Source organism: Peromyscus leucopus, chromosome 22, assembly GCF_004664715.2.
Source record: "Peromyscus leucopus breed LL Stock chromosome 22, UCI_PerLeu_2.1, whole genome shotgun sequence".
NCBI lineage: Eukaryota > Metazoa > Chordata > Mammalia > Rodentia > Cricetidae > Peromyscus > Peromyscus leucopus.
The window spans coordinates 26,794,886-26,821,904 of record NC_051081.1 but is presented as its reverse complement, the minus strand read 5'-3'; the positions used below and the strand labels follow the sequence as shown (position 1 = coordinate 26,821,904).

The 27,019-nt window shown below is 42.0% G+C and overlaps 1 protein-coding gene across 1 annotated transcript in view; it reads right to left on the bottom strand.

The window, feature by feature from the left end:
- LOC114695785 (serine/threonine-protein kinase D3) overlaps nucleotides 1-26,786 on the bottom strand; it is a 29,780-nt gene extending 2,994 nt beyond the window's left edge. The window contains 14 exon segments of the mRNA XM_037198032.1: nucleotides 1,887-1,959; nucleotides 3,915-3,967; nucleotides 7,526-7,600; nucleotides 7,603-7,680; nucleotides 7,683-7,800; nucleotides 9,394-9,471; nucleotides 12,718-12,841; nucleotides 13,821-13,911; nucleotides 13,914-14,003; nucleotides 16,372-16,449; nucleotides 17,184-17,376; nucleotides 22,702-22,859; nucleotides 24,470-24,601; nucleotides 26,627-26,786. Coding sequence (XP_037053927.1) covers nucleotides 1,887-1,959; nucleotides 3,915-3,967; nucleotides 7,526-7,600; nucleotides 7,603-7,680; nucleotides 7,683-7,800; nucleotides 9,394-9,471; nucleotides 12,718-12,841; nucleotides 13,821-13,911; nucleotides 13,914-14,003; nucleotides 16,372-16,449; nucleotides 17,184-17,376; nucleotides 22,702-22,859; nucleotides 24,470-24,601; nucleotides 26,627-26,741 — 1,456 coding nt within the window. The 5' untranslated portion in view covers nucleotides 26,742-26,786.
- Nucleotides 26,787-27,019: the final 233 nt, after the last annotated feature.

The following is a 27,019-nucleotide window of genomic DNA, read 5'->3' as shown; positions in this document are numbered from 1 at the left end:
CTGACTCTCTTGCTTTGTGGGAATCTCATCTTGTCAATGACTTTAATAGCCCTCCCTTCCAGTCTTCTGTGTTTCCTGTTAGAGAACAGAAAGAATCAAACTGGCCGCTGTAACAAACAGAAAAGCTTCACAGGAAGTTGTGCAGACTGAAGTTTTAGGTATTTCCTCTTGCATTTTCTGTTGTTCATTTTTTTTCCACAGTCTAAGAAATGAGATGCTTTCCTCTATAGTACTGCTCCATAATAAAGGCAATTTCATGACCTGAAATGGCATAACATCTTCATGAACTTGCTTGCTGAGAAGTAATAGACCATGTTAAGTAAGTGAAAGTTTTTAAATGCCCTGACCAAGTCTTCTGAGACTGTCAAGATGGAAATATTTTATTTTAGGTCCACTAAGTCAGCAGAGTGATTAAGTATGTATACCCTTAAATTCCAGATCTCTATATTCTAGGTATAAAATAAGTAGGCAGCAGTATCTCATCCAGTAATTAAGATGAATTAGTTACCTTTGTTTATTAAGTGGGTCAATGTCTAAATGCTATAGTTTAAGGGGTGAAAGCAGCAGGTACATTTATTTATTAGCTCCAGTTAACAGGCATGTGACTTGTTCTCTACTAATCTATTAACTTGAAAGTTACTCACAACTCTTTCAAGGACGCAGCCCTAAAAATGTGACTAATTGAAAAGACTAGACAAACAGGGCATGTTTGGTAAGATGCCACCAGTACTTCAGACCATTTTCTTTTCTCTCAGTGAGGTCTTCTGGATATATCACTAGTCTAAAATGGACAAATTTGAAGTTGTGAACCAGTGTTGGGCCTATGTGTACAACCCACACATTTTCTGTGTGAAACGTAATGGCAGATACTGGGAATACAAGGAAAACACAGACATCTCTAAGCCTACCCCAAAGTTCTGTAGGAAGATGAGAGAAACCCAAATGTCACAGGCACTACGGCAGGAGGATGCCCCTTATGTGGCAGGAGGACCAAGGAAGCACAATGCAGTGGAGAGGTGGGATGGGGAGAAAACACAGTAGAGGAAGCCCTTCAGAAGAGGCACACAGGATGGAGAAGGTGCAGAGGTGAAGGACAGAGGCATGCAAACACGACTGGAAGAAATCAAAAGGAACTGCAGTTAGAACAGACGTTACACAAGCAAGGAGAGAACCTCACAGCTTGCATACTCTAAGAACAACGGACAGACCCACAGACAGTGGGCTTCTGTATGCACGAATGCACTGTATGCACGAATGCTAGTATCAGATGTTGATTTTCTGAAAGGTTCACTCCAAGAGTGGTGGGAAAGAAGGGTCCGACTAAAGGAAGTAAGGAATGGCGAAGGTTTGACGGTCCATCTTGAATTATAGCTTATGAGGACTTTCATGGACACATTCGTTTTAATTAATTCCAGTAAGTCTACGAGCAGTGCAATTCAGTCTACTACTAGCTTCACCAGCAGCTGTCAAGATATTGAGGCACACTAAGCAGTTTCATTAGCATCCTTAAACACAGAGCAGAGTGAGTCTGGACACCTGAGAGAAGTCAGGTCAACAGAAAATGAATGCCGTCTTTGCAGTGAATGAGTGGGGTACACACTTCAGTGAACAGTCCACACAACCCAACACCAACACATTCTTTATGAACGATCTTCAAGAAGAGATAAAGACTATTATAGAAATAATTTCCTGATTCTGTTACTTTAAGAATCTTGCAACTGAAATGAAGGGACACTCTGTTTCACCACGAAGGACTTGTTTGAGAGGATGCAAACCAGCCTTTGGGGAAAAAGGAACGTAAACAAAACTATGAGCTACAAGAGTAACAGCCATCTTAATATTTTACAATTCAGAAACTACACATATAAAAGGCTGTAATTGCTTACCTCCATAAACAATGCCAAACTGGCCAGAGCCAAGGACCTCATCTGCAAAGATCTGGTAAACACTGCTGATGTCCTATCAAGAAAGAAAGCCAATACCACCAATGTCACTGACTCAAATACTTAATTAAACACATTTTAATTTTTATGTTACAGCAAAAGTTTTCTATGCTGATTCCTAGAGGCTGGTTTGGCCAGTTTGCCTAATCAGTGAGCCCCAAGCTAGTGAGAGAGAAAACACACACACACACACACACACCACACCACACACACAAGGTGGAAGGCGCTCGACAGGAAAGAGGCTCGAGTTTGCCTAGGCCCCTACATGTACACGTACACCTAGACCCATATCCAAAGTAAACACCTAAATTCATGCTGGGATTGAGATGTGTGTGGAATTCTCACAGAAATCCACTCAATGCTCCTCCATCCAGCCATCCATTTTTTTTGGAGGGGGCGCTTACTGTTTGCTGCTCTCAGAACATTCACTGACTTTGAGTGGGTAGTGCCAGAACTGCATTATGGGTATGACTGGTGAAAGACGAACATTAGCCCATTGGCATATCCAAAGTGTCAACCTCGAAACAAACACCACTGATGTGTACATACAGATATGTTACGTTGTAATGAAGGTTTTAAAGGTTGTAAGGATCATTTTGTATAGGCTTATCAGCCTCAATTCAATTTTTAAGTGATCGAATTTTGGCTCTAATCAAATTAGACAAGGGACATTAAAGGAAAGGAGGCCAAGTCGAGTCTTTTCTCCTGAGCCGTGCATGCGCAGATCTTTAGGCTCCTGTTTTCTCTCACGTTCCCGCGGTTCCCCTTTCTTTCCTCAATATGGCATCTATTCTGGTCATCACCAGGACATGAGACACAGGGTTGTTACTCCTGATGCTTACGATCTCTTACTGACTAGAAATTCATTCTCAACTTCAGTCTCAGAAAGCTGCAGACTTATGTCAGAAAACTGTAACAGCTTACACTCCAGGTGAAAGAGATCTTTACAGAGGACAACACAGATCAGTTTTCTAGCATCTTTCTTTGTTTCTTTCAGTCTGATCCAAGAGGTGGCAAAGTATGGCTCCTGGCTCTTTTCTCTATGGCTTAATCCATGGTTAAGTTTTTAAAATGACTGGACAAATCAAAGTAATAATTTGTGATATGTGAATATTACATGAGATTCATATTTTAGTGGCCACAAATTTATTAAAATAGTCATACTCGTTCCTGTTATATATTTGCTACAGTGGACAAGTTGGGTAGACTCTACCATGTAATTGTTTACTACCTGGTCCTTTACTGAAAAAGGCTGCCACATTACCACAAAGCAGTTTACACACAGCAGTCAAACTTAATCTCCTCACCGAAGGCCCTCCTTTTCCTGTTGCCTTCCATTTGCTCATCCTGTTCCTGTCCCTGTGTGAATGGCCCCCAGCTGACCCCTCAAGACTGTGTCAAACCGCATTCCATCCTCTGAGGGGCACTCAGGTCGCACTTGTCCTTAGGAAGCCTTCTCTGTGGACCAGGATGAAGTAGCCTTACCTAACAACAGAGCTTATCACTGTGTAGTATTCTCATGTCATTTTTTTTTTTTTTTGGTTCTTAGAGATAGGGTTTCTCTGTGTAGTTTTGCTCCTTTCCTGGATTTCACTCTGGCCTCGAACTCACAGAGATCCTCCTGGCTCTGGCTCCTGATTGCTGGGATTAAAGGCATGCGCCACCGCTGTCTGGCTTCATGTCATCTTTTAAGTGAAGAAATTCTTATTTTATTGATAAAAAAAAAATCTACTCCAGTTTCTTACCTAAAGCAGGGACAGCATCCCCATGAAGTTTAGCCTAGGGACAGCATCATTACTAAGTTTAGTTCAGGGACAGTTGAACTTTAGGGACAGCATCACTACAAAGTTGAGTTTAGTATCTTAGCAACTGCTCAGTACTTGGGGGCATGACTTATACCTGGTAAGTCTTTCATTAATTTCATTATTTTAATTAACCAGTCTGCACATATTGGATATAATTATTGCTTACCACATTCTCCTGGACCTGACAGTTAGATACGGAGATACTGGTAGCCAGATCTTCTGTAAAACATAAGAATGAAATATGAGAAAAGCATGAAATCATTAGTATATGACTTAATATTACTTACTGGCATGAAAACCAATAGCTTATCAAACTTTAAAAATATATCAATACAGATAATATAGTCACTAAAATGTTATATATAATACTAATCCATCAACAAGAAACTTGGTAAAATAAAACATGACACATTTATACAAAATAATCGTCTAAGTATGTAACAAACAACACAGATCCATAACTATCCAGTCAGAAAACTAGTCATGATGTCCTATTAAGGACGGTTGTTGGCATGGCTCCGTGACAGAGCATTGTGTGTGAAGTGTGAGGCCCCGGGTTCAATCACCAGCACTCCTAGGAGCGAAAGATGAAAAAACAAGTCATATGGTAGCAGGGTCTGAGTTCAAACTAAGAATGTTACTTCTGGGGAGCGAGTGATGTAGGCCTGGGGATGAGGACTGTAATGTTTGTGTCTCTACACTGCTTATGTTTTTAAAACAGGAAAAGCATGAATCAGGAGATGGCTCAGTGGTTAAGAACACTGGCTGTTCTTTCAGAGGACCTGGGTTGGAGTCCCAGCACCTACAGGGTGGGCTCCCAACAACATGTAGCTCCAGTCCTAGGGGATCTGATATCCTCTTCTGGCCTCTGAGGGCATCAGTCACACATGTAGTACACAGACATACACGCAGGCAAAACAGCCATGCACATTTTTTTTTAAAGCTCTCATAACTTTCATTAGAAAGTTTAAATTAGATAAATTTACACAGTGGTATTGAAATATGCCTTTTTATGTATTAGAGAGTAGGTAAAAGAAATTTATGAAAAAGATGCCATCGTGTATGACCTTAATTTTGTAAAAGGAAAACTAAAACAATGTATCCTCCCAAGTCCTTCCCCAATTACAAAATCTATAGTTACTGACAACAGTCTGCTGAGGACAGAGGCAGGACTGAGATGGGATGGATCTTTCATGTGTCCCGAGGACTCTCTCAACTCAAATGACATATTTCTACAAAGTTTCCATGAGTCACTATGGTAAACAAAGAAGGTAATAAAAACAGGGAAACATGTAAACAAGCAAAAGAACATTATTCAAGACCGAACTCCTCTAGACAACCCAAGAAACAAAATACCAAGTTTCTTTCACAGGTCTACATATTAAAAATAAGACGTCACTAATATAAGCAAATCTTCATCATAAATAAGAAACATGGGTCGGGGGATGGCTTAGTGGGCAAGGGCATTTGCTGGGCAAGCAAGGGAATCTGAGTTCAATCCCCAGCACCTATTTGGAAAGGCCAAGGGTGGCCTTAGGAAGCTCTGTGAGGAGCAGAGACAGGAGGATTATGGGAGCTCGCTGGCCATTCAGTCCATTGGAGAGGCTAGCCCTTGTTTCAGTGAGAGATCCTGTCTCAAGGGAATAAGCAGAGAATAAAAGAAGAAAAGACTTGATACTCTCTAGTTTCCATAGGTGCACCCAGGTACATATGTACATACGTGTACACACACACACACACACACACACACACACACACACACACACACACACCCTATGAAAAGCCCTATTTAAAAATACTAAGCCAATTCAAAACTGTTTAAATTCATATTTCCTATACTTTTTAGAGACTCACTATGTAACCCAGACTAGCCTGGAATTGAGATCTTTAAACAATGATCAAGAGAAGGCCCATCGACAGAATTAGTGCCTGCCATTGCTTTTCTAGCGGTCTGCTCCCTAGTTTCATTGTTCTCTCTCAATGGCCTCTCCATCTACAGTTTCCGACTGGTTGTTACACAGGTCGCCAGAGCAGCAGAACAGGGCCACTATAACTTAAGTGTTGGGCACTATGTCATGTGCATTATGTGCACTTATTATTCATCCCACTTTAGATGACAGAACTCAGAGCCCAAGATCACAGAGCAAAGGAAGAAACAGCACTGAGTCTACGTTCCCCGTGATCTTCACCCTACCTCTCCCCAACCCTCCGCCCTGAGACAGGGTTTCTCTGTAGCTTTAGAACCTGTCCTGGATCCCTCTGTAGACCAAGCTGGCCTCGAACTCACAGAGATCCGCCTGCCTGCCTCCGAGTGCTGGGATTAAAGGCATGTGCCACCACCACCTGGCTACATCCTTCACTTTTAACTCCTATGATTCTGCCATAGAGACTTTTAACTAAGCCTTTGGATATTAAAAAGAAAATGTGTGTGTATATGTCTCTATTATTCTAGGGAAGGGTTCTTAGTTTTGATTAAATGTTAATTTTGTTTAAATCTCCCCAGAATTTAAACACTGTTAACTATCTCCATTTATCTATCCTTCCTCAAGTCACACTGAACACCAAAGATGTACATGATTACAACCTTCATTTTTGATTATACCTATCTCCCCCGTGAAAGAAGACTACTTCCTCCATCTCTTCATTTACCTCTGCCTACCCTACTCTTGACTACAGTCCAAATCCCAAACCTAATTTTCTATTAAGAAGCCTCTACTTTTCCTATTCAGATCTGTTTCTATAGTGAAGCATTCCTTATTTTGGTTCTGTACTGTATTTTTGCTACTACCTAACACCCATATATATCATATTCCCTTAAATAGCTTTTATTATTTTTTGAATTTCAGTTCAAGGCCTAACACAATGCACAAAACAGCTACATAAAATAATACAGGTAAACTGAGATAAACTTTATTTGGTAAGGAGTTGTCCCTTATTTCAATATAATGAATGAATATTTCTTTATAATTCTTTATAGACATAATTACAACAAGGTAAAAGTGGTATTACTATAATTTATTTACTATTAACTATTCATTCAACCATTATTAAATTTGGGTTAATTTAAGTTTTGTTGGTATAATACACTTTCTTTCTTTTTCTGGGACAGAATCTCATTATGGTCCTGGCTGGCACTTGCTTTACAGACCAGATTGGCCTCTAATTCACAGATCACCTGCCTCTGCCTCCCCAGGGCTGAGATTAAAGGTGTGTGCCACTTGGCCGCCTCAGTATCTTTTTAATTTCTCTCTTGATTCACTTAAAAGTAGCATCATTCTGACTTAACAGATTTTATGTGTATTAACAAACACAGTACTTTATTACTGGTTTCTATGCCACCATGAAATAAAATACTAATGCTTAATGTCACGAGACTTCATGGATGCTAAGCACTGTAGCACTGTTCTTTGTCTGAAGTCTGGCTCCACTTAACATTAACAACCCTACAAAGTAGCTACTGTTATGGAGAGGCAAGAGTCCCTGTCTCGGGTTGGACAGACAGCAGGCTGTAGATGCAGACTTTAAATGTGAAGAGACTAATTCTGTAGCTAGCTGTGGATATACACTGGAGCCATCATTCATGTATGTATTCATGTATATGTATATATGAACAATATCCAGTTAACTTCATGAAAGTATTAACTAGCGGTATTGGCTATTAAAGACAAAACTTAAATATTAAAGATGGAAAACAGAAAATGATTTAAAGAAAAAAAGCAGTCACACAAGTATATCTACAAATGCTTAAGACAGGAACCAGCAAGGTGTCTCACTCACTGTGGTCTTTCCCTTGACCTGGAGAAGTGCAAACACTTGCTTGAGGAGTTACGGGCATGAGGGCCTGGCGGATTGCTTCTCCCAGCTTTGGGCTACGTCGAGTCCAACTCCAGTGGCCGCGAGGACAGGGTTGTGAGGGCTGCTCCCATTGTCCTCCCAACAAAGTACACCACAGTGTCAGTGATGATCTCAAAACAGTGTGGGTTACTGCCTTGTGAGATGCTCGTGAAATCTTGTGGGGAAGATATGCGGAGAATTTCTGAAAGTGGAATTTCCTGCAATAAAAGTTAGGCATTGAAAAACTATGTAATTATTATTACTATTATTGTTGTTGTTATTATTATTATTATTTTTGAGACAGGGTTTCTCTGTGTAGTTTTGGAGCCTGTCCTGGATCTCGCTCTTAGACCAGGCTGGTTTCCCATTCAGAGATCTGCCTGGCTCTGCCTCCTGAGCTGGGATTAAAGGCGTGCACCAATGCCACCCGGCTTGTTTTTATTTTTTATATTAAAGCATCAAAGATAAGCATTTTTATGAATGACACTAAGACCAACACAGAATATGGCATATGGATTACATTATGGTATGTCTGCCCTTTTTTTTTTTTTTTCGAGAGGTTTCTCTGTGTAGCTTTGTGCCTTTCCTGGATCTCACTCTGTAGCCCAGGCTGGCCTCGAACTCACTGAGATCCGCTGGCTCTGCCTCCCTAGTGCTGGGATTAAAGGCATGCGCCACCCCGCGGCTGGTACGTCTGTCTTCAGTGACTTGACTGTCTAGTAACGCTAGAGGCAGGTCACAGGTACTAGACTCAGGGCATGGAGATGGTAAAGCGTTAGCCGGGCAAGCGTGAGGACTGGTCTGATCCCAGGGCTGGAGGGGTGGCAGGCAGGGACAGAGGGGTCTCAAGGAGACCACTGGGTGGCTAGTCCATCCCAAACAGTGAGCCCCAGGCTTAGTGAAACCCCATCTTAAAAAATAAGGTGGCGGGGCTAGAGAGATGGCTCAGTGGTTAAGAGTACTTTCTACTCTTGCAGGAACCCGGGTTTCAGTTCTAGAACTCACATGGTATCTCACAATACCTATAATTCTAGTTCCAGAGAACGCAATGCCTCTTCTGGCCACTATGGGCACCAGGCATGCACATAGTGCACATACATACATTCAGGCAAAAACACTCATACACATTAAAAAAAACAAAAAAAAAAAAAAGTCTTACACTTCAAAAAAAAAAGGTGGACAAGAGAGGAAGACATCTGATATCCACTTCTGGTCTCGCATATGTAGCCTTAATATGCACTGTGTGTACACAGGTATACATGTATGCGCGCGCAGCGCACGCGCACACACACACACACCACACACACCAAAGGAAAGAGGGATTTGGCTATAGCAGATCATTAAATGCAGGCAGAGAAGCATTTAGGAAAGGCAGTTTGCCTCCATACCCGACACTTGTCAACATCAATTAGCAGTGCTACTCAACAACTGTGTCTGGAGACTGTTCTTCTGCAAGCAGGGACCCTGAAGCTGAGCAAGAAAAAAATGACGGCAGAAAGAGAATCTGGGCAGTAAAGGTTGCTTAAGCATTCCTTCTAGTCTATGTGTTGCCTCAATTACTAATTATTTAACACTTAGTCCAAATATTAGGTCAGAAAACATACATAATTCTCTTTTTTGGTGTGTATGTGAAATGGAGGCCAAGGGCAGGCGGCTTCAACAAGGACCTAACAAAGACCTCTGTAAACTCTAGTAGGCAGATGTAATAAGTATAGTCACATAAAAATGAAGTTAGCCATATACAACTTTACTGAACCAGAAAATACATTATCACAATATTTTAAACATTTTATAACAATGCAAAACCCTACCTTATAATACTTTGATCCGGATTCATTTTGAAACAATGTCAGACATTTGCTGTCGAGTCTCCAATAATGCCTCTTTCTCTATTAAAAACAGAAGTTAGGAAATGTGGTTCAAAGATTTTTCCTTCTAAAATACTTGCACTTTTCCTTTAATACCCATTCCTGTATTTTGAGTAGTTTTGAATAATGGGGCTTAAAATTTCAAAATATAAAAAGAATCTAGTGAAAAGTATGACTCTCAGTGACTCCTATCCCATTCCTTACGTGGTTACATTTTGAGGGATCCTTTGATAGACATTTCTGTATGCACACATTAATGTCTGTTATTCACATGCATAGATTTATGTAATTTACTTAGATGCTAAATTTCTAGACGTTGTCCAAAGATACACAGAGAGCTGGTCCCCGAGCACCAGCAGGCAAGGGGTTCTCAGGCCCCAACCATCCCTGTTCACCCAGCTCCTGGTGCCTACAGGGAAGGGCTTCCTGGATGCAGAGTCCCAGACCCACACTTCTGTAGCGCCAGCTTAGAGAACTGGGCTGCATTCAAGCTAGGTCAGAGGTTTTTTAATCGGTGGACAGCAGCCAGTGGAAAGCCACAGAAACGAGTCAATGTGCTGAGAATAAAGACTCAGTCCTAAACGGAAGACTGGTATTTACCCCAGCACCACTAGGGCTCAGCAACATCCTACAGGAGGCAGAAAGAGCCGAGGATGGGGAGGAGTGTTGTGGAACGCCATCTTCAGGATTGACACACTCAAAGCAGCTGTGGCTCCCTGCACGAGACTGTACCAGATCAAGCCTGACAAATTCTGGCACAGGTGGAGTAGAGGATCTTCAGGTCTCGCCCATTAAGGAGGAGCCATTAACAGTGGATAGTGCTCTGAGAGGGAGAAATCATTCATTTTTTTTTTTTTTGAGGATGTGAACACTGGTAGGTTTACATCCTTCAGTGAGTGGCCAAATACCCAGGCATATATGGGTAGTACTCATTAACTTGACTTAATGGTTATCTCACACACACATACACACACACACACACACACACACACACACACACACACACACACAGACATGAAGTTGAAAGGGTGATGTGTTGGGGGCACATGGGGAGAAATGGAGTAGATAAATTTCACTGTATACATATATGAAATTCTCAAAAATATGGAAAAAATTGTAAGAGATATAAAGAGACTGTTTTTGATAGTGTTATCTTACATAAGACTCGACCTAATTTATAGTCATATCCCCAACACATGGGTGATTCCTTAGATCAGTGGTCCTCAACTTCCTAATGTGTGCGACCCTTTAATACAGTTCCTCATGTTGTGGTGACCCCAACCATGAAATCACTGTCATTGCTACTTCATAACTGTACTTTTGCTTCTATTATGAATCATGATATAAATATCTGTGTTTTCTGATGGTTTTAGGCCTCCAAAAGGGTTGTGTCCCACAAGTTGAGAACCACGGACATAGACCCTAACTGCACAGTATTGTGAAGTTTTGATCTCTGACACACCAGATTAAAAAAAAGAGAAAATTGTTTTGTCAATGCATGTTGAAGTTGATTATTTCTTTTATTATAAATGAAACCACACTTTATGTATATGGGTAATTTTATTTCCTCTTCTGTAATCTCTCTTTTCATATTAATTTGATTTTATTGGGATGCGATATTTTTTATTATCAATTTGTTGGCTTTATTCCACATTCCGGATTAGCTCCTATTTAAAGCATAAGTTGAAATATTTTTTCCAGTCTGTCCTGTGTCTTGTTTGTTCAGGTTGCCATACAGAATTTCTTTCATGAGACTGGTTCACTGATACCCCTCCCCAACGCTGAGTCTTTATAAAACTACTCTTCCAATGTCTCTTCTCCTGGTTTAACTGGAAACCATTCCTGTCTTTGATCCATTTAGTTTTGTTACATGTGAAGTGTGATTTATGTTATGGTCATTCCCCCCCCCCCAAAGGGCCACTTGGTTATCCCGATACTATTTATTGATTACCCATCATTAGACACTCCACTGAACTCTCAAATGTGTGTGTATTCAGATCCAGTTGAAAGGACGTGGATTATAAACAATGAGAAAGTGTTCACTGCGGTGCTGCTACCACTGAAGCCAGCTAAATATATTCAACATTTCACATGGTTTTAAATATTTTTATTCTTTGAGCACTTTATAGATGCACACAATGTATTTTGGTCATCCTTACCCCACTCTTCCAGATCTCATACCCACCCCCCAATTTGTATCTCTCCTTAAAAAATAACCTAGAGTTCAACTGCTGCCGCCCATAAATCCTGGTCTGTGTGTGGCCATCGGTGGTGCATGGCTGACCTACTGGGAGCCATAACCTTAAAGACCATCAAGTCCCCCCCACTGAAGCCCTCCCCCCTGGAATGGTGACCGGCTTGATCTTGTGCAGGTAGTCACAGCTGCAGAGTTCAGGAGCACAGCAGTTCCGTCACGGTCCAGAAGACACTGTTCACCCTGGCCCCCCACCTCTGGCTCTTACACTCTCTCTGCCTCTCGTCTGCCATGGTCCTGAGCCCCGGGGAGAAGAGCAGGTGCCATCCGGCCGTCTCATTTGTGCTGGACACTCCACAGCACTTACTCTCTCCTTGGACCAGTGGTGAATTTCCACGTGAACTGCCCTCCTCCACTTCTCCGGGAGCTCTGAACACTGCAGCCATCTGACTTCCTAGTACTCTTAAGACTTACGAGAAAATGTCCAGCAGGTTTCTATGGCCGCTGATATTTACTGACCGCTTACTGCATGCCGAACACTGCCCCAAGCTCTTCTCACATCTATCAGCTCATCTGGATGTCTGAGAAATTACTACTGTGCGGCCCTTAGAGACGGAGAAGCTGAGGCATACAGAAGAAGTAGTCACCGCACCACGTTTACAGCTTCGGGACAGACTCGTGAGCACCAGCTCTGAAGCCAGTGTTCTGAGCTACTGCACGACGCTGCCTTCCCCTTCCGCTCTCAAACTTTCCGACTCCTCCTCTTTGGTACAGCGATCCAAAGAGAACCATGTCCATTCACACTGTTTATACACACAAAAGCAACTGCTTCCTACCCGACTAAAGACGGCTATTCAAATGCAGTCCCAATTTCTTCCATCTTTAGCTATAATCATGTTTTGAGTCATTACTCTGGTGATCCTTTTGAATCTTGATGATCATTCAAGTATAACTTTTACACATTACTGTAGTCTGTATGTCTTAATAGAGAGTTCATTCTTAATTTGACAAGTGCACAGAGCGACAATCACGACCGAGTGTTACTAGCGCATTGAAATGATGGGATTACTGACCAGGTTGTCCCTGCTGGTGTAATGGACCATCCACCCTTCCTTCACCATTGTGCTGCTTTTCCTCTTTGTGTGCTTGATGGACTGGACAACCCTCATCAGTGGGATATTATTGCTTGTGGATGGACTAAAAAATATTTAAAATGGATGGTCAGTATTTTCAATATCTATTTGATAAAGAATCATACATACTGCATAAAGCCTCATCAAAAATTTAAAAAGATAACTGAGCTAATATTTTTCAAAATATTGTAAGGAGACAATGACTTAAAAGGAAACTAAATTAGCCCTGTTATACTGATACACAGTTAACATATCAAACTTCTATAATACTGTAACTAATAGTCTGTCATGATCTTTTCTGGAAGGTCGTGGACACACACGAGAGGGTGGGGAGGGGAGGGGGCCACGAGGGACGGAGCAGAAGGATCTTCTGACCAGGTGACCTGGAGCCTGGGGGGTTCATTTGGGTTTGCTGTTGAGGAATTTTCTTGCCCTAGGCAGAAGAATAAATTCATAAGGCAAAACATGTTTACTCAACTTTACAGGGCTCAAATTTTAGAATCAGCAGATCATATTAAAGAAAAAACACTGTTAAGGGAAATTTCTTATAGGTATTAAGAAAATTAAACACTGTAGCAAGTAAAATCAGGTCGGGGAAAATTCTGGAGAAAGATGCAATCTGGTGCATGTGTACGGAAGCATCTCAGGAATGCAATCTGGTGCACGTGTCTGGAAGCATCTCAGGAATGTGCTCTTCACTGCTCCTTCGACCACTTGGTGACCCGCATGTGTGAAGACACCGCTGCTTCAGTTAACGGTTTAACACTGGCACCTGGTGGTAACGGCTCCACAGCTAGCTATTTTATCCAGCCTCTATTAAATAAAGTCCTTTTCCCTTTAAGAAAGTAAAGATTCCTGTACTTTCTCTCTCGAGTAGATGGCAAAGGTAACAGAATTTATTTCAGAAATACTGTGGTGCATGCAAAAAAGACCTAGCTCTGATTTAATTAGATTTTAAATTACATTGAAAAAAAAAAATGCCACCTTTCCTTAATGGAGACCCTGACCTGCCTTTGCCTTCGGCAAGCAGCTCGGTGCATTACCTGATTGTCTTCACAGTCTCCTCATCTCGCTCCACATCAAGATCAGTCGGGTCCAGGAAGAACATTTTGTCTTCGGGTGGGGATGGCTCTCCGAGTCATCCAAGCCCCTCCCGCCGTCACTGTTCATATCGCTGCTGTCAATATCCATAGGTATATCTGTATCAGTTCCCAGACTGGAAGGTTCTAGGAGAGTTTCAAAAGAACAGCTGCAGTTTAATATTAACAACGTATCAATGCAGCTAATTGCATCAGGCTTAAAACTAACTAGGAAAAAAAGTTTTTTTTTTTTTTTTTTGGTTTTTTCGAGACAGGGTTTCTCTGTGTAGCTTTGCGCCTTTCCTGGAGCTCACTTGGTAGCCCAGGCTGGCCTCGAACTCACAGAGATCCGCCTGGCTCTGCTCCCGAGTGCTGGGATTAAAGGCGTGCGCCACTACGCCCGGCAGGAAAAAAAGTTTTAAAACTTGAGAAGAATATCCTGAAGATTCAAGGTGAGGTGATTCAAGGTGATTGTTTCTTACTCTGTGTGTGTGTGTGTGTGTGTGTGTGTGTGTGTGTGCGCGCGCGTGCGCTGGGGATCAAATGCAGGGTTTTACAAATTCTAGAAAGCATATGTAAAAAAGTCAGATAAGAGAGTTGCATTTCAGAATATGTAAAGAAATCCTACAATTCAATAATAAAAGACAAAACATTTATTTAAATGCTGATGGGATGTAAGCCTGTACAGTGGCTTTGGAAGGCTGGCAGCTCTTCAAAATGTTAAACATAGCTACCAAGTCCCTCAACCACCTACTATACCAGGTATCTGCCCAAGTGAAATGTGCATCCACAGAGAAGTAATACCAAAGTGTACATAGCAACAGTATTCCTAAGAACCCCAAAGGAGGTACACCTCAAACACCTTCTGACTGGTAATTGCACAAATAAACTGCAATCGTTTCTCTGGGAGCAGTATCATTTGTCCATGAGAAGAACTAAATACTGGCATAGTTACAATATGTATGAACTCTGAAAACCTTACGCTAAGTAAAAGGAAACCGCCACTAGCCTACTTATTTATTGTCTCACTGTATTTCTACACAGTCTGTCTATCTAAACTAGACAAACATGAAAGCAGACAGCGGTCGTCCACTGGCTGCCAGAGGCTACTGGAGAGGGAAGGATAGGGCAGGACTATGAATTTTGGAGGGAAATGAAAATTCCTATAGTGATGGCCACACAACCCTGTGAATATATCAAACGGGTAACTATAAAACAAACAAACTAGATCTCAGCAAAGCTGCTAAAAAATATCCCAGCAAGTCATTATGCCATCTGTAAATGAAAAAAGGGTTAGTCTGCCAAATTATCACAAAAATAAAGCATTTGAACAGGTAGTGCAGTGTGGGGCGGGGGGGGGGGGCATAAAGAACCAGGAAAACACTTGAAAGATGTTCAAACTCATAAGGAACCAGAGAAATGCAGATTAAAACGAATATATGGCATTTCATATCCATTTATCAAAAGGTAGGAAGGCAAAAAAAATGTGTAAACTCTAAAGCTGGACAAGACTTCAGGTATGGAATAAACCAACTATACTCTACTAATGATGTCAACTAGCTGTGGTGCAACTGATAGGTTTACCCAAAACCTGTGTATCAAATCTACCTTCTAAGGTAAGGGTATCAGAAGTGGACCTTTGGGAGGTGATCCGTTGTGAAGGATCTGCTACGATTTGCATTAGTGCCCCAAAGAGCTTATTCGAACATTCCAGCATGTAAAATGGAGCTAAATGGTATCTTCCATGAACCAGGAGGTAAGATTCTCATCAAACTCAGAAACTGCTGGCTCCCTGGACTTCTCAGCCTTCAGAACTATGGGGAAATTAATTTCTCTTGCATATAAACTATCCCATCTATGGTATTTAATACCAGCCTAAACAGACTCAAGACAACTGACAGCCAAGAAAAATATGCAGAAAATGTTAATTAGATTCTCAAGGAGTTGGATTTTCAATCCTTAGCCTATTCCTAGAAGTTTTCTTACATTTACTGTTATCTCTTGTACAAATCGTTAAAGGGAAATTATATTAGAAGCCTAAAGCATGTACTCTCTATCTCTCCCTTCCAAAATCAGGAAGAGAGTCATAGATTACATGAGAGAAAGACCAAAGAGCCAGATATAGGTTCAAATTCTAGCTCTGCATTTCTTAGCCCTACTTCTTAGGCAAATTAGTTAATGTATTTGTGTTTTCGATATTGATTAGGGTTACCTCAGAGGGTTGTTCTTACATTTAAAAGTCAACAAATAAAGAATAAAGACAACATTTTAAAATGGAAGTCATTATGCCGCACCACTGGATGCTGGAGGCCACAGGGTAGCAGGGTGGCTAAGAGAAAGATGGGAAGGCAGTAACTACTGCTGAGTAGCGTCCGGCCTCTGCTCAGTTTATACGTCAGAAGAAAACCTTGAACAAAGCCAGTAAAATGAAATCTGCAGCCATCCTTACCCAGACAATACAGAGTCATGACCTTTTCTATCTTTTACAAAGGCTATGAAAGATAGAGAATTTTACCTCCGTTGAATGTCACCTCGCCGAGGCAGTCTCTTGGGACTTTGGATGCGCAGCGCTTATGGCAGTTGAATTTGCAATCTAAAATAAAAATATTCAGCTCATCATTTAAACAGGTAAGATGAGATATGATTACACTTCCTCGAAATCACTCCAAGATAGTGTCTTCCTCCCTCTAGGAACTCAAGTCTTGGAAGACAGTCTGGTCTCAACTCCTGACAGCATTTACTAGTTTTTCGACCCGACAGGGGTGGGTTTCTTTGTCTGTGTAATGAAGCTAATGCCTTTGTAGGATGCAAACGTGCCGGCAGCTCCATCTCTCCTCCTCTTACTTCTTGAAGAATCTACTGGCATGCACAGATTTCCTCCTCACCAGCCACGTGATCTTATGCTTATTTCAATGAGAATGAGCGCCATTGTTTCTCATACAGTTGCTTTGATGGTTTTTTTCTTTTTGTTTTTTTGAGACAGGGTTTCTCTGTGTAGTTTTGGAGCCTGTCCTGGATCTCACTTGGTAGCCCAGGCTGGCCTCGAACTTGCAGGGATCCGCCTGCCTCTGCCTCCCGAGTGCTGGGATTAAAGGCGTGCGCCACCGCCTCCTGGCTGATGGTTTATTTTCTAACAATATAAAATACTGGAGATAAAAGTAATTTGGTACTCATGTGATGGGTGTGTGTGTGTCTGTGTAGTTTTGCTTTCTTAAGCTAACTATAAAGAACAATTTAGACAGTAAAAGTTTCTGCAACTTAGATATTTTACACTTGTATCTATTATAAAAAACACACGAGTTGTACCGAGAGTGTAACCAGTCCTACCTTTACACTGCATCCCTTGGCGAAAGAGGCCTTTCAGTAGCCGCTTGCAGTACTGACATATTGTCGGCCGGCCGTAAGAGTGGACAGCAAACGTGTGTGGAACTTTGACTCTGCACATCACCATTTTTTCCATCCAGATCGGGCGACCACTCCACGACGGAATTCTCTTACTTGGTTCTTGGTGAGTATGTGGCTAAAACAAGTCATTTCTATCAGTGTAAGTTATTAAAGACAAAGTGTTGGGAGCGAAGCTTAAGCATGAGTTTATTTATTGGGAACACTAAAGTCAACATTTAAAAGATGGGGACCTCGGCAGTTTTCTCTGGACTTAATTATCAACATTTGCACAAGGAAAAGTGCAGACCTCTGAAGATTCTGAGTCATTCTTAAGACACGAACCAAGTGTGGAAATGACTTTATCTGGATCAGGCTAAGAGTAGAGAAACCAGCAGATTTCAGTTTCTAGCTCCATTGAAAAGAATAGGGTTGAGACGGCGGCAAGGCTGGCTCCAGACTCCCGCAGGGAACTACTCATTTGCTAACGGGGGCAGGGCCCGTGACAGTTCCGTCATTTGGTTGATTTCTCTACATTGTCAGAGTGCCTGCCACAAAACACACCCTTGAAGAAGAGAGAGGTCCTTGACAAAACTCGCAGCAGGTGTTGAGAAGATGGGATTACAGGGCTGAGCACGGGGAGGACCCAGGGCCCCATAAATAAGGAGTCCAGAGCACCGATGATGACGCCGGGGTCTCGCCCTCCCACTCCTAGGGAAGCTCCGACAGACTCCACCGACAGACTCCACCGCGTGACGTGGCCTACCGTTTGTTCTCCTTGGGACCCACTGACTGACTCTGCTGTTGAGGCAGGGACTGCCAGTGGTACTTCCTATAGCTTCTTTTACAATGGAGCTCTTTCTACCACCACCAACAGCAGATTCCTCAGCCAGCCCGACAGCTTTCTATCGTTTCCATCCCCCAATCCCTCACACAGACAGACAGACAGACAGATAGACACACACACACACAGACACACATGCACACACAATCAGTCTTTGCCAGGCACATTTAGCATTTTACAATAAAAACCAAAACATGACAAGGAATTTGTAACAGATGTTAATACCCACTCAAAGCTGACCAAGCAGTTAATCCCAGGAAATAATGAACTGAGGAATCCTGGTCCCTGCTCACACTGTATTACTGGAAACAGCCTCAAACAAAATTTAGCTTCAAAATTTCCCAATGATACTAGAATATGTTTGTAGGAATTTGAACTAAATGATGGCAGGCAAAAAACAAACTAAACAGCGTTGGTGATGTAATTAGATTTTTTTAAGCCATTCCTTGATACTGCAAATATTTTCCAGTTTTTTAGAGTTTTTTTTTTCTCCTCCAAATGAAACTAAAAAATTAAAGAACAATTAAAAATGTTTATGGAGCTTAAGAGATAAGTAGATTTTTGTAACCACGGCTCTCTCTAAACAAAGGGAATAATCAAACTAAATTATATTCCAGTTCAGCACCGCTCATTCTGTTCACTGAATACACACCCACTGATTAGTATATGCTAAGTGCTATGTTATCTATTCGAAACACAAAATGATCTAAACATAATCCCGTTTGTAGGCACACAGGCTGAATACCCCCTTGCACAGGACTGGAAAGATCACACTGAAGTCCTTATCTCCACCGTCGGAACGGTGTTCGAGCTTGTTCTGATGCTCCCCACCCAGCAATGTTCAAATAGCAGACTGTCAGTCCACTCTGCACCTCCTGCTCCTTCACCTACTACTTTCGGTTTGTCTCAAGTTCAAATCATACAAGACATAGCAAGACTGATTTAGCTATTGTCATCAAACCATAAGGCACGCCCGTAAAGAAGAGCTTTCCCCAGCAGGTCTTTTCATATGCCAATGGCCAGTTAGTGCCTCTGTCCAGGTCCAGCTGGAATCAGGGCATTAGGGACGTAGTACAGGGCACACACACCAGGCACAATTCTGGGTGTGGGGCTGTCGCAGTCACCTGTCACTACATGGGGTTACTTAAATTCTATCTCATCGAAATATCGAACTGGACTCAGATGTGGGTAGGTCTCCTGCACTGAACTCTAGAAATAAACCTTTTTCTTCCGACGTCAGTCTGCTGACTCACAATGTGATGCCATCGGTCACAGTGACTGCCTCTGTCGGTGAGGATGGCAGGAAAGGCATGGCAGACTTAATGACAACTGAAGGGAGGAGGATGTCTGGAGACTTAGCAAGAGAACTGGCTGAAAACCGGACGACTGAGAACACCACACCGAGGACCGAGTGAAAGTGCTGGCCTGCTTTTAAAGTTCTCTGTTTGCAAGTTAATTGTACTTTCCCCATTCATGTGGAGCTGGAAAATTTCTAAAAGCAATTTATTTCCACAGCTTAACTGTACGCTAATATTTGTCAAAGTTAATCCCTCACAAAAACTTTGTAACATCATTGCAAATTATCATTTTATATATATAATTGGTGGGTTAATGGTTTTGAAAATGCTTTTTTCCTTTTATTATTATATATATGCTATATATAATATTTATTATATTATTATATAATAAAAGGAAATAAAGCATAATATCATATAATTATTAAAATTAAACAATATCATGTAATATGCATATTATATATAGCATATATAATGATAAAGGAATAAAAGCAATTTTAAAACCATTACACACACTTAATTAGCACTGGAGATTCGGGAAGAGACGGACCTCCGTTTTTGTGCACTTGCTCAGACCTGACCTTGTCTTTCTAGTGTCACTCTATTCTGGTCTGGTTCCTCAGCAATGTACTAGGAGTTTCACCTTCAAATAGCCAGTCTGAGTTGTGGATCTCAGATCTTACTGCTCTTACCTTAACCAAATTCAATGAAAATCCTGTTCTTTCACCTCTTTATACTGTCTTCTCTGACCATGATAGAAATAGCCTTGTGCTGCAGACAAAGGCAATCTCAGGGTTAGACTTAAAGGCTTTGCTCTCAACATGCCTGTTTCCAAGCTTATTTCCTTATTCAGCAAGGCTTCGTATCTTGGCTTTTATTTATTTTTAGAAACGTATTCCTCACTTTCCCTAAGAAAACTGGGATGACAGCATGCCTCTGAGATTGTAATGAGGGTTTTATGAGTAAGGGTAGGGCTCTGAGCTCCAAAGCTGGCACACGGGGGCTGGAGAGGCTCTTTACCACCCTTGGGTCAGCTTCAGGGCTGCTTTCACCTCCTAACTGCTCCTCTTCCTACATTCTCCACCCACAGAGGTTCGTCTTCCTCTATCAGAGAAGTTTCAGGAAGGACACGTGTGGTGAAGGAAGAAGGGATACCTGCCTCATGAGCCAGATCAGCTAGGATCGGAACTAGTATCAACAGAGCACAAATGTTATCGCCAGATGACCCTCATACTTGGGAAAATAATTGTATTTTTCAGTATATTGGGTATCACCATCACCATCATCATCATCTAGTGCTGATTTAAAATGTACAAGAGGATGTATATAGGTCATATGCAAATACTGTGTCGATGTCTATAAAGGAGCTGAACACAAATGGCTTTCACTGTCCACTGAACCAATGTCCTGGAACCAATGCCCCGTGAATACTACAGAATGGCCGTACTTCTCCTTTTCCTCTGCCCTGCCGCTCTCCCCTAGGCTCCTAACAATCCACTGTGGGTAGCTGCCATCAGCATCGTTTGTGAGGCTTTTAAAGCAATATACTTCTCTGTACCAGACAGCTTCCCTGGGTGGTTCAGTGTGTAGGCATACTGACTTTCTACTATCAATTTCCTCCCAGGGCCTCACATATGGCTATACACGGCTTCTCATTCTCAGTCTCTATGCCCCAGCACTCCTCTCCTACTTCATTTTATTACACGTGTTCGCTGTTGTGGTGGTGGCGGGTCTGACTGGCCTAGAACCCATGATCCTTGCTCCAGTGCTGGGATTACCTTTCTCTACCTCAAAAGCCTCCTCTTGTGGCTAAGCCATATAGAAACCTGAGAGGTTTTTACAGGAGGGCTACATACATTTCTACGCTGGTATCTCTGTTTGTAAAGATTTTGTTAAACCGACAATAGCCTGAAGCCTTGCACTGGACCAGAAGTCCTGATAGTACCGATATATGAACGACAGGGCATAGAAACAACCAATGACAAGATTACGATTGACAGATGTAAGCTGCTTCAAGGACTACCAAGCACACAAATCTTCATTCAACTACTGTATTTATCCTCGAAAGGGGGAAAGTAACTAATGAGATCTGAACTTAATTTGAGTTTTCCTATTCATGTGTCCTATGACTTTGGAAAGTCATCGAACTAGTCTGTGTCTCCAGAGTCATGCAGGTAATAGATCTAGCGGTATATCTCACATTTTGAAAAGCAACAAGTTCCTTCATTCACTTGTATCTATTAGGTACCAAGTACTGTGCAAAGTAAAGGGAGGCACATAAAGACAGAACTCTGACCTCCTGAACCTCTTTACACTGTCTTCTACGATCATGTTGGAAATAGCCTTGTACGTGCAGACAAAGGCAATCTCAGGGTTACACTTAAAGGCTTTGTTCCCAATATGCCTGTTTCCAAGCTTAATTCCTTGTTCAGTGAAGCTTTACATCTTGGCTTTTATTATCTGTTTATTTAGTTTCGGGAACTTATTCTTCATTTTCTACAATCTAGTACACAAACACTAGGTAGAATGTTAGACTCACAAACAGGAAGGTTTCAAAAGTGTGATGGCATTCAGAAGACAAGCTACATCACAGGTCTAGGTAAGTGCTTTCTTCAGTCCACTGCCATGTGGGTCAGCAAACTGACTGGAAATACCCGAGGGGGAGAGACATCCTATCAGTGTGGGTGGTGTCCCTGAAGAGGCCGGGGATCCAGATGCAGGAAAAAGCAGAAGCAATGCACACCTCATAGACTACGCCAGTCAGCGGAGAGTTGACTCCGCCTGCCATCACTGCGTTTGGTAGACTCAGAGGCATCAACCTCTGAAGGCAGCAGACTCGGACCAGCAACTCTCCAGTGGCCTTCGACTCAGCAGTCCCTCCTGATCTGAGGCTTCCAGTTTCTAAGTAGCTGTTAGTTTCTCCTGCTTCCCAGTCTTACAAATCTGGTCATTTAAACACACACACACACACACACACACACACACACACCCCGTTACCTAGTGGAGAGAAACATAATCAGAGTTGTCTATTAGGAAACCCGACCTGAGGGCTGGTTACATGTAAGATGGAGTGAAGTGTGGAGACTGGTGCCAGGATAATGAAAAGGAGGCTCACACAGTGGTCTAACTGATAATGCCATCCCACGGGGGGGCACAGAATACAGTCTACTGCTACTGGCAGGCCCAGTCATCACTATTCCATTTCAAGTGCCTGAAGTGTAGCAACATCACTACAGTCTCCATCACCTGTCTTAGGAGGTCCTATGTGTCGGAAAATCACCAGGACTAACTAGTGAGAGTCCTTCCCTGACCTGAGAATACAGACCTCTTCACTGAGGAGGGGCACACATTCAGGCTGCAGGGGTCTTGGAACTGAGAGGCCGGGTCCCGGCAGAGATACATTGGACAGACGTCTCTTCCTTACTCCGCTGCAGTTATTTGGAATCTTGAAGGCACATCGTTTATGATAATTTAATCCACAGCCTAAATAGATATTAAGAGTAAAAAAAGAAAAATTTAAAATGTAACTATTTGAAATGTGACACATAAAAACCAGTACTTCTTTTTAATTTATTTTCTCTGGCGACAATACCAACCTTAATTAAGAACTTAGGTGACAGACTATGTGGAAGGTGACAAATTCAAGAATGGTGAATGTGTTGAAAGGTTAATTCAGAAAAAGTTAAATCAATTAGAGCAGTGAATTTTGACTTATGATAGCTAAGACACCTGGAAATGTATGTGAAATATAAATGACTAGACTCATCCTCAAATCTATAGAATCAGAAACTCTGGGGGTGGAGCCTAGCAAAGTATGTTTCATGATACTTGGCAAAAGTTCAAGAGCTTCTGGCTTCAGGCACTATCCAGTGGCAAACCATGGCCTGTGTGCAACAAACCTTCAATGATGAGACAGTATATGGAACTCAAACCTCAGTGTTCATGAATATAAAATAATAGTACATAATAACATAGAGTAACAGTATATTATAATATATATAGTTACATAACACGAAATGTGTGCACAGGTATGTGTGTCTGAGTGTGGAGACCAGAGACGGATCTCAGCTATCATTCCTTATCCACCCTGTTTTGGGGGCAGGTCTCTCACTGGGACCTGGAACTGTAAGAAAACCCTAGGGGTTCTCTTGTCTCCAAACTTCCCAAACATACGTCGTCACCTTTTTTGTCCACACTCACCTTTTTTGTCCTTCAGTCCTGCAGGCTGAACTCAGGCCCTCATGCCTGTGTGGCAAGCTCCTTACCAACCAAGACATCTCCCCTAGTCTGTAAATGTTTTGTAGGAACACAGTCTCTGTTTATTTACATATTATCTATGGTGAACTGCTGAGTTTTTAACAATTTAAAACATTTTTTTTGTGTATGAATGTTTTGTCTTCACGTGTATGTATGCACCACATACGTGCCTGGTGCCCTTGGGCACCAGATCCTCTGGAACTGGAGTTACATAGGACTGTGAGGCACACTATGTGGGTGCTTGGAATTGAACCCAGGTCCTCTGAAAGAGCAGCAAGTGTTCTCAGGTGATGAGCCATCTCTCCGGTTCCCAAGGTTAGTTTTATATTACAACAGCAGAGGTAAGTCACAATAGAGAACACACAGTCTGCAAGATCTAAATAAAGTATTTGCTTGCCATTACTTTACAAAAGAGTTAACTGACGCTCCACAGTAGAAGACTGTTTCTCAGTCAGACTTAAGCACCTGTGGTCTACTCCCCAGCAATTCCATCTCACAACAGTTTGACAATCTTACCACTGTGCAGAAAAAACTAGAATAAAGACCTGTAATCATAAGCGGCCAATAGTTAGTAAGACACTGTTTTGTGTCACATACTTTATGCACATTCCTTTCTTTAACCATTTATGACTCTGGCGGAGTAGACGACTTTCACAGAGGTCTAGCAAGTCAGCTGTGCGAAGGAACCAGTAGGTGGAGGCAGAGCAAAGACCAGAGTTCTCAGCTCTGCAGTTCTAAATCCTTACCACCTATGATCTTAGTCTTTCCACCGGTAACTCAAAAATGGGAATGTAAAATCCTCTTTCAAATTAATACGCAAATCTAAAAGCACTTACCTTCACATTTTAATCCTTGACGTACCAATCCCCAGAGCATTTCACCACAATAATCACAAAAAGTAGGTGCTTTATAAGAATGTACATAGAGAGTATGAGGGCGAATCTGGAAGTCTTCTACTGTGGCCAAGGCTTTTTTGAAAGAAATATGAACAAAAACAAAGTGTTAGATTTTATAATTGCAAAGATGTTAGAAATGGTTACCATATCTATTTATATCGAAACACAGGGTGACTCTGAAAGTTTCATCTGATCACAAAATAAATTATTTTTAGCATTTAAAACTTCGATCTAGAAGCTGGGCGGTGGTGGCGCACACCTTTAAGCCCAACACTTGGGAGGCAGAGGCAGGCGGATCTCTGTGAGTTCGAGGCCAGCCTGGTCTGCAGAGCCAGATCCAGGACACCACCAAAACTACACAGAGAAACCCTGTCTCAAAACAAAAACAAAAACAACCCCCCCCAAAAAAACCCAAAAATACAAAAAAAAAAAAAAAAAACCAACAAAAAACAAAAAAACCCCGTGATCTAGAATATTTTACTACATTTATTTATTATGTGTGTTGGGGGAGGAGCATGTGCCATGGCTCGCTCGTGTGGAGTTCAGAGGACAACTTATAGGCACGAGTTCTTTCCTCCTACCATGTGTGTCCCAGGGTCAACATCAGGCTGTAAGATTTGGTGGCAGAGGCCTTTATCTGCTGGGCCATCCTTCTGGCCCAATACTGTGAATTTTAAGCAGTACTTTTAGAAGTCCAACAGCTTTAAATGAGTTAAGCTCCAAATAAGCCAAGTTGGAAGTCTGTAGGGTAGATATAACAAAGACATTGTCTCATAATGACAAGATGGCAAATAGCTCTTACATCTTCTTTAGCCCATTAAAAACGGTGTAGCTTAGGATATACCGAAAAGAATATAACAATGAAGCAAAAGGTAAAAATCAAAGTACTGTGGAACATAGCCTCAATGACACAACGTCTCTGTGAGAATAGACACTGAGTTCAAACCGGTTGCCAGGACTCCTTTCTCCTCCATGAGCAATGGAGTAGTAGATACAAACACATTTCTTTGACTTCCACCTGAAAGTCAGTCACTAGTGATGTCCCTGGGGTTTGACGAAAGGTCCAGAGCCAAGAGGGAAGGAATGTGACCACGACCTTAAAGGAGACCAACGCCTTTAATCCCAGCACTCGGGAGGCAGAGGCAGGCGGATCTCTATGAGTTTGAGGCCAGCCTGGTCTACCAAGTGAGTTCCTGGAAAGGTGCAAAGCTACACAGAGAAACCCTGTCTCGAAAAACCAAAAAGAAAAAAAAAAAAAAAAAAAAAAAAAAAAAAAAAAAAAAAAAAAAGAAAAGAGAAGAAAAGAAAGAGAGAGAGCACACACACACACACACACACACACACACACACAACCCCTTGTGAGTGAGGAGGCAGACAGGCGGGGCTGTGGTGTGAGGTCAAGGTCAGTGCCGGGGGACTAGGTAGATGGGAGAGTCAGGACAATAAGGAAAGGCGATGGTCAGAGAAGATCTCGGGATGGGGCTGAGGGGCGAGCGTGTGAGGGTGGCTGGCCACTCACTGCCTTTCTCCCTCTGATCGGCACTCTCCTCCCCTCGCCCTGTCCACTGGCTGGGTGAGATTGGAACGGTGGGAGTTAGGGAAGGGGAGTGGCGAGAAGAGGTCGGGCAGGAAGAGAAGTGGAAACGTCCACTGGGACCAGGAGGGAAGAGACATTTGCAGTCACACAAGAACCAACGCTGTCGCTTTCTCTTCCAGGTCTTTATGTTTTCTCCTTCATCCAGATTCTCTTTTTGGACCCCCAGGTCTCTTCATCTATGCTTTTAACAGAAATGGAAAAGGGAGACACCTTGAACCTTAGTTTTATTTTTTTCCGACCCACAGAAAGAGAATTTCTTTTCAGTTGAACTGGTAATTCCCTTAGCTTCAAAACACTTCAGTAATTGAGTTTGTGCTCCTATTTTCTCATAGTGATAGAACCTTCCTGAAAGTGAAAGGCATGCAGAAACCATGACCACACATTAAAGAAGCAGGCAATTATACAGGACCAAGGCCAAGTGCGGCAGAACAGAGAACTGGCATAGTAAATACTTCTTAGGGGAGAAAAGCAAAAGGGGGGTAAAGGAGCCACCTGCTTACCGGACAGGACAACTTCTACAAGATCTCCTTCATGGATTTCATCGGCTGAGGTAATCAGCTGCAAAATGTTTTCCGAGTTCATGTCGTGGCGAAAGAGAAGAATTTTATCATACATGCCAAAGAATCCACACTCTGGGAACTGTAGGAAAACAGCCCTGGATCAACATCCCATAGCTTTCTACTGTTGTAAGCATGCTATAAAAACTTTTAAAAGTGTTCTAGCTTAATGCTGTTATTAACGACTCTTTTAATATCTAAAAGGTGAACCTTGTACTCAAATATCCTGGTTAATTTTAAAGCTCAAAAACAGAAAAGTAAATTTGCAGATAAATAATCATTACCTAAAAACACAGGTCTCTTACAAAATTCAGACTTCTAAATTGCTATATGAGA